The following is a 12042-nucleotide window of genomic DNA, read 5'->3' as shown; positions in this document are numbered from 1 at the left end:
TTAGCTTCCGATATTACTTCATACAAACACAGAAACATTCTCTGTAGGCTATGTTTCATAGCTTTCGATTGTTGTTGTCCAAGGCCCCTTATAGACGAAGTCATTTGTTTTTTATTTCATTACACTGCCTTAGATGGCGTTGTTATTGTAATTTTGGAACTCATTTATCTCATTAAATATCAGTCCTATCAAAATTTTGCATGGAATAAAACTTATCGGAAATTATTTTTAAAGAAACTTAATTTATATTCCAATTTTCATATAAATCGGCTCAGCCATTATCACGTGAAAAGGTAACAAACATCCAGATAGACAGACAGACATACAAACAAAAATTTCAAAAAAACGATTTTCGGTTTCAGGGCGGTTAATTATATATGTTAGGACCAATTATTTTTGGAAAATCGAAAATTACCAGAAAAATTTCGGCTACAGATTTATTATTAGTATAGCTGGCTCAGGGCCGAAAGTGTTAATGCATCAGAACATTATTTTGAGACATTAGCTTAATTATTATTATTAAATAGAATCTCATTATATCCCTAATATTGTTTGCTTTTCTTCTAGGGTATACCGATTGATGCCTTAAATCAGCAAACAAATCCAAAGAAGAAGAAGAAACGATAGCAGCAGTATGGAACGATATCATCTATCTATTCAGCAGTTAGATCATGTTCATGATTTTCAGTTAATTGAGGACAGGAATTGTGTGTACAAAGAAGTTCTAGAGATGCTGTATATTTTGTGCTGTGTAACAAGACAACTTGTGTGTTATAGTGTAATTTTCTAAGCCCCTTTCTATGGCTTTGTAAATTTGCACAATCGCATTTTATGTATATAGAATGTTAAGACATGATTTGTGGACTCAGAAGTGCTAGGCTTTTACTTTCGTCTTCATGCTTACAAATCTTATTTTTCTATAAGAAGTCGGGCCTCTCTTGTGGTGACATGTGGTAGAATTAGAGTGGAGCCTCGCTGAATCCATTGATTCTGTACTTAACATAACGTTCTGTCTCCTATAAATTAAAAATATAATTAAATCATGTTTTCATAATTAAAAAAAAATTATAATTTCACTTTATCTCCTATAATTTAATATTGCAATTCTGCATCCTGAGTACAAATTAAGGTTTTATAATATAGTTTGATGGTTCAGCGGCGCGAGTTAGTAATCACTAGTTCAGTGATGCTATCTCAAAACAGTGTGGGTGCCCACTATCCATAGGTGGAACTGTTTATTTATTTTTTAACAACAATGTGATTTAAATAAATTTGTATAAAACTGAGTGGTACAAGATTCCATGCTTATGTTTCTGCCATTTGATGTAGAATCTTTTATTTCTGTGGGGTTCAAATTTGATCTGGACTTAATTTGTGACATGTAAAAATTTGAAACCCTGTTTATTTTTAAAAATGGTATGTCATGTTTTCTTCAGTGGTCCAAATAGGTGACAGTTTCTCAGCGAATAGGGATTATAAAGAATGGACACTTCGCGTCGGTACCTTTGATGTAGCCGGATTGATTTCAATGACCTTCAAGCCAGCTAAAGCGTGAGATTCTGGTTTCTCCCTAGAGTTGGCGCTGACATCACACCAGCTAGTAGTCGACACAGCGGAAATTTAATTTAGTAGTCTGACCCAATATTTTGGGTTTGCCCTGCGACACAGAATAGCTCACAATAAAATTTAAAATGAAAAATTATATAAACAGGTTTCAGACAAAAGTGAATAAGACATAAGAAAAAAAAATAGAACCAAGTGTAATTTAAATTGAATGTAAATGTACGCCATAAAGATGCTGACGAAATATCGCTACAGAAAATTTTATTATGGTGGTGACGATGGCATCTTGAAGATCTCTCGTCAGCTTGTATTTTTCCCTCCACTTTACAAAGGCTTTCGGGATGGTGCCTCTTGCTCCGAAGAAGAGACCGGTAACTGTGATTTTTTTCTATGTTGTATTTTGCCGATAGGTACTGAATCGTGGGCTCATAGATTTTCTTTTTCTCTTCGTTCACTTCAGATGGTTGAGTGGCACATTAGGTACATTATGTACTGAAATAAAATAAATTGGATCCATAAAATAATAAATCCATCATTAACTGTAATGTCTAGACTGTAGAGTTCCTTTATAATGAGAGGTGAGACGTTGACCCCAACAACAATTAAAATATGTAATGATTTGATAACACTGAAAATGGAAAAACAAAACTCTTAAGAGAAGTAAAACCATATACTTATATTATATTATTATATACAAATATTAAACGAATTTGATACATAATTTTATAATGTATTATATTATTTTATAATATATTTTATTATATCTGAAATATAAAAAATTATTATTACAACTAGTTCGTCACTGAGAAATAAGGAAAAGCTGTTAACTTGAATTTATTTGAAGCAAAGCGTTACTGGATTATGCAATAAGGTAGGCGATGTTTGAATCCTGTGTCTCAACTCTATTCTCAATTATTATCTTAGCCTATGCTCGATTACACTAACCTCTAGCGCTTGAAAGTTGAACTAAACGCTGGTGCACAGAGAAACAAAACACAGGAAAATTCGCTAAATGTCCATTCTTTATAATCCCTATTCGCTGGTGTTGCCAACACGGATTCATAGAAAGCCACCAGGGAGCAATGCTAAAGATGCTTGATCCCTTTATTGTAAGTGGAAAATGAAATATTTTTGCCTACTCAAGAAGTAAAAATCTGCTACATTCCTATACTTGCAGTGATAAACTTAAATTTCCTGCCAGATGAACATTAAAAACCTCCAGATTGGTTGATAAACTGATAACATTGGCAACATTAGTTACACTTAGCATGCAGGCTTTCACGGCCGGTGTCTAGTTGAAACGGAGCTTTCGGGCTAAGATGCCGTGGTCTACTGGTGCAGATGTTCCCAGATGTTTCGTCTACTACTGCGGCAGACATCTTCAGTGGTTAGGTATCCTAGGTCGAAGTCTTCTGCTAGGAATGTCTGTAGCAACTGATAACCTGACTGGTTATAGAGCCGGAGATTGGCTTTGGTGTTCCGTTGTCACGGCAGTCCGCACCCGTAGATCTCTGTGGCCTAGAACTGGTCGTGGCGTTTCGTTGTTGCGGCAGTCCGCACCTGCTAGATCTCGGTGGCCTTGGGCTGGTACGCCACGATAGTTCGGATTTATTTCCATGTCACTAAAATCTGTTGGGACTAATGAAGAAAAACTTAGGAAGCAAAACATTTGCAGCAAATAACCTGGTGTTGAAGGAAGTGCGGAAATGGCTGTCCAAACAGCCAAAGATGTTGTTTCAAGAAAGAACAAAGAAGCTTCATGGTTACAGGCAGAAATGCGTCGATAAGCTGAGGGACTATTTTGAAAAATAATATTGGAGTTTGAGTTTTTTTTACGTGTTCATATAGAAATTAAGTCTGGATCAAATTTCAACCCCCTAAATAGTTCATAATATCTTCCTGTAATTCTGGAATCCAAAACAAGAATTACTGCCCGATTTTCCATTACCTCCTTAACCCATTTCTGCCTGATTTAATTTTCATTAAAAAATTTTGTTAAAATATATTTTGATCTCAGAAACACATTGCTATTAATAAAAAATTGAAACAATACCTAGTTTTAACAATGGAGAGTATGACATATATGCCACGATAGACAGAATATGCATTTGGTATGTAATGTATAAAATTGAACCAGAGAGCGAAATAAAACATCTATTTTATGTTTAGGCAGCACTTTTCATTTTCTATGGGATGGTGCGAAATATTCTCTGCACAAACCAGCATCTCATTTAGTACACATTGTTTTTGGAGATCCTTTGCAGTTTTCTGCAGCGTATCAGCACCTATGACACCAGGTAGTTCTTAAATCGCATCGGATGTCAGGTAAAACTCTTTCCAGTCCAGAAGAACTTCCAGTACGATGAAGATATCTTAGAAATAACTGTATTTGGATATGAGATAGCATGTGGCAATGCAATGCCTCGACTTCAACTTGACATAACTATACTAATTTTTGAAGACATGTTTTATCCGAAAAGTTATGTATGAGGGGGATCCAGGAAATAACGACCGTTCGCGCATACCTGCCGCACAGCTGACTCCCCTTCCTTGTTTGAAGGTCAACTGGCTTCCTTAACATGTGTTCTCATAATGTTGTGAGTACTGGTTGCAACAAGTTGCCATTGTGCATTTTGTGTTACTTCAAAATGAACGACGTGATTGATAATCCCGCCGACTGTGAGGTGAGGAGTGTGATTCGATTTTTGAATGCCCGACATTTGAAACCTGCAGAAATTTACCGGCAATTGAAAGAAGTGTATGGTGATACTGTAATGAATGAAAGAAATGTGAGAAAATGGTGCGAGTTTCATCGTGGACATTTGTTCGCCCATTGTTGAACATTTCACACCATTTTCTCACATTTCTTTCATTCATTACAGTATCACCATACACTTCTTTCAATTGCCGGTAAATTTATGCAGGTTTCAAATGTCGGGCATTCAAAAATCGAATCACACTCCTCACCTCACAGTTGGTGGGATTATCAATCACGTCGTTCATTTTGAAGTAACACAAAATGCACAATGGCGACTTGTTGCAACCAGTACTCACAACATTATGAGAACACATGTTAAGGAAGCCAGTTGACCTTCAAACAAGGAAGGGGAGTCAGCTGCGCGGCGGGTATGCGCGAACGGTCGTTATTTCCTGGATCCCCCTCGTATATACTAGTGGAGATTGATTCTGAAGAGACAGTTCACGATTTTACTATGTGCGACTTTTCTAATGTCATATTCTAGAGCAAAGTTAAAAAATACAGGTGATAGTGCATGTCCTTTAGCCCACAGTGAATTTTCACTATATCCTCTACAAGGAGTTCACTCCTGCCTATAAGTGGATCCGACAACCTGGTCGCCTCACTAGCAGTGAATGGAGACTAGCTCTTAAAATGACAGCTAATGTTTGTCTGCTGCGTGCTATACCAGGAAGGTCCAGAGACGGAAACCACTGTCGTTGTTGCGTCAGTGAGATTGAAACTCTTGGCCACGTTTTGGGTGCCTGTCCTTTCAGCGAGACACTGCGGAACTCTAGACATCACAGAATCAGGTCCATGATTGCCGAAGCCTTGAGGAAGAAAGGTCTCACTGTGCACGAAGAAGTCCATGGCATCTCTCAAGAGGGATCCTGTCTACGAATTGGCATGCTTGCCATTCCACCAGGCTCTACATCCGCCTACATTATCGATCCGACAGTCAGGTTCGAGGCACAGGAACAACAGCCCGCTGACGTCCACGCAGAAAAATGCAGAATTGATGAGCCCACAGTTCCATTCTATTTGGAGAAATATCACCTCATCTCCATTGAAGTAGTTGGGCTAATAGTTGGCGCTAGGGGCACAATACCTCGCCCCTTTGTCAGTTTCTGCAAGAAGTTCCAGCTGAACAACGACTTCATTCGTGATGTTTCCCTTACTGCTATCAGAGGATCACTTGCCATTTTAAAATACCACCTGTACTTTGTTTCCTAAGAAGGAAGTACTTTTGTTTGAACGTCTAATCTATTTGTTTACTTTGTTTAGGCCTGTTATGTGTATGCTATTATCTGTACTTAATTTCACAATTTTTGTTCGTTCTCCACATTTCTCTTTTGTGGTCTGTTTTTGTTTTCACTTTGTGTGTTTGTTATGCTTTGGCCAATGAGGCAGTCCTGTTATTGGGAAAGCTGACAAACTGTCTTTCTCTCAAAATCATTTATCTAGAGCAAAGTTAAAAAAATAAAGGTGATAGTGCATGTCCTTTAGCCCAGTGTTCCACAACCCTTTTTTACTCACAGCACATCCTAGACAGGCCTAGACTCAACACGGCACACCAAAATGTTAATCCCCTCAGAAATATAAGATATGACTCTCTTAATATAATCACGTAATGTAATCAAATTTACTAAAATTATTATTATTATTATTATTATTATTATTATTATTATTATTATTATTATTATGAAACAAAGATCGACTCTTGCATTTATTAACAATTTATGAACTTAAATTTACTGTAGAAAGTACACATTTTTACTACCAATATCAAAGTAAATAACTCTACTCATACTTTCAATGTGAGTCCTCTCTGTAGATTGAAAACTCAAAAAAGTTTCATATCCATTGTTCAAGAATTAAAACAGAAAATCAATATCCCGAATTTAAAATAATACTTACAAATTAAACGAAACCCTTTAACTCTATTAAATATAGAATATAATCTAAATTTAACAGAAGAAATACTGAAATCAGAAGTAAACACTGAAATACTGAAACAATTGTCTTTAGAGACAATATTAGGTACCCTCCACAAAACTGGCTTCATTTATACACCGACGGATCCTTGATCTCCAGAGAACAAGGTGCCAGTGCAGGTGTTACGTGCTGTCTCTTCTCACTTTATAGATCTCTTGGGTATGGAACAGCAAGTTTTGATGGAGAAATCATTGCAATAAGTGGAAGTCTCAGGAATCTTCTATGCCACATCAATAAATTTAAGAATGCAGTTATATTGTCAGACTCCAAAGCAGCTATTCTATCAATAGTCTCTAAACACACACCTTCATCTCAAACAGCAGAAATAACTAAAATGCTCTCTCAATTAATGTCACTCAATAAAAGAATTGTATTTCAATGGATACCATCCCACTGTGCAATCCTGGGAAACGACAATGCGGATGCTTTAGCAAAGAAGGGCAGCATTGCTACTTACAGACCTGTTACTAAATCTACGTATTACTCTGTGTAGATTTATTAAATCTACATACTTAGACTTCAACAAACAAAATTTGATAACACAATCACAAGGGAAGAAATGGGAGACTCTGCATCATAATCCACAGTTAATTCCCGATTTACCACGCAAATCGTCTGTAGCTGCATTTAGATTGGCAACAGGCCATGATTGTTTGGCCAAACACCTGCATAGAATTGGAATATATCAGTCCCCTAACTGCCCATTGTGCAACTCAAACCAAGTAATGGATTCAGAACACCTCAAAATCTGTGCTTCGGTGGCTGACCATGATAATATCTTTGAAAAATATTGGAGTGCAAGAGGTCAAATGACTTTATTGTCAAACGCCTGGCATTAGAAAACAACAACAACTTTCAATGTGATACTTGGGCCTGCTTAGCTGCACACAGGTGGCTGATCCGCGGTGCAATTGTTGACAGTGCAAGCCTGATTTCTTCATCGATGGATTTTAGTCTCTCCCGCTTTAATGTTTTAATTTCATTTGATGCCAAGAAGCCCAGTTCACAAATATATGTAGTTGAAAATGACAACATATTAACTTTTACTACTTCGTGCATCACAATTTCCAGAGGAGATGGCAAAGACTTAGCAACAATGGCTTCGCGGTCAATGAGACAGTGGTCGCTCCGTATGTTAGGATTTACTTCACGTTCTTTAGCCACGAATTCTTTCATAGAAGTGGATCCATCTGTAAAACGCTAACCCAATCCTCTCATTTTAATTCATTATGTACCACATATTCATTAGCTGTACGAAATATTTCTTCACCGGCTCACACAGGTACTTCTTTGCACAAAAAAAAAAAATGCAATTACATCCCCATGAATGTACCGAATGTAGGAAAGAAGTTGTGCTTGACCGCTAATATCGGTGGACTCGTCGATCTGAAGTGGGAACTTCTGACTGCTCTTTATTTTATCCTTCATAATTCTTGGATGTCACTAGCTTGGCGGCTAATTGTGTCAGCAGAGAGAGAAATTTAATTTTAATTTAGTTAGTCTTCTGTCAAAAAATCTGAAAGTTAGAATTTATAAAACAGTTATATTACCGGTTGTTCTGTATGGTTGTGAAATTTGGACTCTCACTTTGAGAAGAGGAATAGATTAAGGGTATTTGAGAATAAGGTTCTTAGGAAAATATTTGGGGCTAAGAGGGATGAAGTTACAGGAGAATGGAGGAAGTTACACAACACAGAACTGCACGCATTGTATTCTTCACCTGACATAATTAGGAACATAAAATCCAGACGTTTGAGATGGGCAGGGCATGTAGCACGTATGGGCGAATCCAGAAATGCATATGGAGTGTTAGTTGGGAGGCCAGAGGGCAAAAGACCTTTGGAGAGGCCGAGACGTAGATGGGAAGATAATATTAAAATGTATTTTAGGGAGATAGGATATGATGGTAGAGACTGGATTAATCTTGCTCAGGAAAGGGACAAATGGCGGGCTTATGTAAGGGCGGCAATTAACCTCCGGGTTCCTTAAAAGCCAGTAAGTAGTATAAGTAATTTCTTACAATAATAGGTAAAAGTTCGCGTCACACCTTTCACCTTGTGTAAGCACACCAGTTGCAGAACACTGCTTTAGCCCACAGTGAATTTTCACTCTATAGACAAAATCATTTATACTTTTTTTTTTTTTTTTTTCAATGATGGGACATGACATTAGCACTGCGATCGGAGAAACAAAGTTGTGATATTCAGTTCTGGGAGGCCTGTTGCTATGGTAACAAGGATTAAGTTGTCAAAGTTACTCTCCTCCCATCATTTGAGGCATTCAGAGCTAAAGTGGATCTAGTCCATGAGACGTAGTTTTGAGATAATAGGACTTAAAGTTAACTTGCTCTAGTGGATTATCTAATTTGACTAGTGATAATTTTATTGCTCTATTCTCAAATTCTAGATTTATAAAATATAAACAGTTTTGATGTTAATTGATGCAACGCTTTGGTGACTTGATACACTGTGGCTCAGAACATCGTGAACAAATAATCTGAGCCAAAAGTGACTGGTGTCACCTACTAGCGAATGCTTGGATTAAGACTTGATCTATTACTGCTCGGAAAAGATCCAACTTCAGATAATCAATAAACGAATTAAAATCAATTTATGGAGTTTTGTGACTTGATCCACTGTAGCTCTGAACGCCTCATTTGTCAGCACATAACACAGATTAGAAACACAATGTCAGCTATTAATACAGAGGGTGCCAAAAAAAGTATACACTCTTTCAATGACTATAACATTAAAAATTATTATGATACAGAAAAGTTTCAAAATTAAAAATAATGTGAACCAATATAGAAACCAGTCATTTATTGAAAGTGTTCGAATTGTTGGCCATTGTGGTCCAGGCACAGCTGATAACGCTGACCGATGAGTCCAAAATGTTCCTAATCATTTCGATTGGTATTTGCGCACATTCTCTTACAATGGCTGCTCTCAACTCATTAATTGTAGCTGGTTTTGTGCTGTAAATATTGTGCTTGACATGTCTCCACAGAAAAAAATCTATTGAAGTCAAATCCAGTAAGCGAGGGGAGTACTCAGTACTACCTCTTTGTCCTATCCATCTATTCTGCAGGTGACCGTTCAGATAGGCCCTCATGTCACGATGGTAGTGGGGAGGTGCTCCATCCTGCTGGAAGTACCATTCTTCATTCCTAAACATCTCTTGGATGCATGGCATGGCGGATTCCTTTAGCAAGTTGAGGTAAATTGCATCAGTCACGGTACCATCAAAAAAGAAAGGTCCAATTAAACCAAATGCTGACAAACCACACCCCACTGTAACTCCTGGTAAGTTCACATGGTGTTCCACTGTCACATGAGGATTGTTACAGTAGCGTGTAAATTAATCCGAACAACGTAATTACTTATGCAAAAACACTCAAACGTGATAAAAAAAAAAGTATCTAAGACATACCTCGGTAATCTATGTGGCCTCCCTTGTTCCTGATAACAGCTCTGAGACTATTTGGCATGGATTCCACTAATTTCCCACAAATATTCTTCATTTCTTCATCGCGAAACCATACACCAAAGAGGGCAGAAATCATCTTCTCCTTTGTAGAACAATCCATTTTTGCATTCTTCTTTTGCAAATTGACCACAAGTTCTCAATGGGGTTGATGTCGGGTGAGTTGCCTGGCCAGGGGAGTACCTGAATATTCTTCTTGTTGAAGAATTCTGTAGTTTTTCGAGACGTATGGCATGGTGCCAGGTCTTGTTGGAACACACCTCTGCCATCCGGAAATGATTTTTGCAGCTGGGGTACGATTCTGGTTTCCAATAAGTGAATATATTTGTCAGAATTCATCATTCCCTTGATAGGTATTAATGCTCCAGGCCCTTCATGTGTAAAACAACCCCAAAACATTACTTTAGGGGGTATTTGGGTGCTTGTTGGAGATGAGCTGCTGTTACTTTTTCGGATCCTTTCCGTACGTAAGAAACACAGCCGTGGACCTCGAAATGAGACTCATCGGAAAAAAGTACATTCTTCCAGTCATTCACTGTCCAGTGTTGACGTAATTTTGCCCACATTAAGCGTTTTTTGCACATAACAGGGTTAGCAGTTGCTTCTTAGTAGGCTTACGATCCCTTCGTCCTGCTTCCAAAAGCCTACGCCGCACTGTTGTGACGTGAATATTCGCCCCAGTGGTAGCCATTAACTCGCGGGTTAAGTCGACAGCAGTTAGTCTAGGATTTAATTTACTTTTCCTGACAATTAAACAATCATCTGCAGGTGAAGACTTCCTTTTCCGGCCACAGTTTCCTTTTTTCTGGGGTGTGATGGATCCAGTCTCCCTGTATCGTTTTATGATCGAATTAACAGTAGCCAAACCGATGTGACATTCTGCAGCAATTTGCCTCTGTGTCATAGAAGAATGCTCTGCTAATGTTATAATTTTAGACTGTTTTCGTGGAGTTGTATCCATTTGTGAAGACGACAGAATGTACACAGGATTGCAGTATTAAGTCTTCAACACAACTGAAATGCTTATACATAAGTACAAAACGACAGGCAAAATATCACATATTATAAAAAAAAATAATGACAACCTTCAACAATGGAATTACACGTACTACATATGTCAATTAAAGCGATATGAGCAGCTGTGAGGCCAACAATGACAGAAAATGTAAAAATATGTCGTGTTCGGATTAATTTGCACGCTACTGTAGATGCCCAGTAGGTGCAATTGTGACGATTAATTGAGCCATTTAACTTAAACGGGTCTCATCACTCCGAACAATCTTGTATGGAAATTGACAGTCCTAAGCACATTTTGCTTGGTACCACTCACAAAATTCAATTCTCTGGTCATGGTCATCTTCATTGACCTTTGGGGAGGCCGAGACGTAGATTTGAGGATAATATTAAAATGGATTTTAGGGAGGTGAGATATGATGATAGAGACTGAATTAATCTTGATCAGGCAAGGACTGATGGCGGTAATGAACCTCCAGGTTCCTTGAAAGTCATAAGTAAGGTATTCAGTTAATCGTGTGGTTGGCTATAGTTCAAAGTATGGTCGCTTAGCTGTCATGTCCCATCTTTCAACAAAAAAAAGACATACTTTCGCTGGGACATTTATTTTCAGCGAGTCGGCCTTAGTAGTGTACTTGGTATAGCGCTGGCATTGTATGCTCGAGGTTGCGGGTTCGATCCCGGCCGAGGTCGAGGACATTTAAGTGTGTTTAAATGCGGTAGGCTCATGTCAGTAGATTTACTGGCATATAAAAGAACTCCTGCAGGACAAAATTCAGGCCACACCGGCGACTCTGATATAACCTCTGCAGTTGCGAGCGTCGTTAAATAAACCATAATTTATTTTAAATTTATTTTCAGCGCAGCGATTGTTCTCAAGGTGGTAACTATATACATTGGAATTGAATAATATATTCATACTCGAAGTCATCCTTTCATTGTTGGCATCACTGCAGAAATAATTGTAAAAAGAGAAATTTGTAATACGTAGTGTTCGAGTAGCGCAGGGTCGCCAAATTAATGACTTTGTAGCTAAGTGTTACTGTTTTTATGTTTCATCAGGACAAATTATTTTTATTTTTATATTAAATAAATGGTTAATTAGCAACTTTTTCATCATTCAGTAACGAAAAAAATGGAATTTCCTACATTCATAATGAGGAATCTAGCGACTTTTGAAGTACTGTTTGGCGACTTTCCGTACTCTTCAGTTGGCTACAATGAAGAAGCGCGCGAATATTCAACGAGTC

At 37.8% G+C, this 12042-nt stretch overlaps 1 protein-coding gene across 4 annotated transcripts in view; it reads left to right on the top strand.

Moving 5' to 3' along the window:
* The window catches only part of LOC138710146 (uncharacterized), a 275652-nt gene extending 274355 nt beyond the window's left edge, over positions 1-1297 (top strand). For all 4 annotated transcript variants that reach the window (XM_069841334.1, XM_069841180.1, XM_069841108.1 and 1 more), the window contains one exon: positions 568-1297. In XM_069841334.1, coding sequence (XP_069697435.1) covers positions 568-627 — 60 coding nt within the window. In that variant the 3' untranslated portion in view covers positions 628-1297. The remainder of the gene's footprint in view (positions 1-567) is intronic.
* The last annotated feature ends 10745 nt before the right edge of the window (positions 1298-12042 follow it).

Source organism: Periplaneta americana, chromosome 1 (assembly GCF_040183065.1).
Source record: "Periplaneta americana isolate PAMFEO1 chromosome 1, P.americana_PAMFEO1_priV1, whole genome shotgun sequence".
Lineage (NCBI taxonomy): Eukaryota > Metazoa > Arthropoda > Insecta > Blattodea > Blattidae > Periplaneta > Periplaneta americana.
This window is presented reverse-complemented; position numbering and strand designations above follow the sequence as displayed.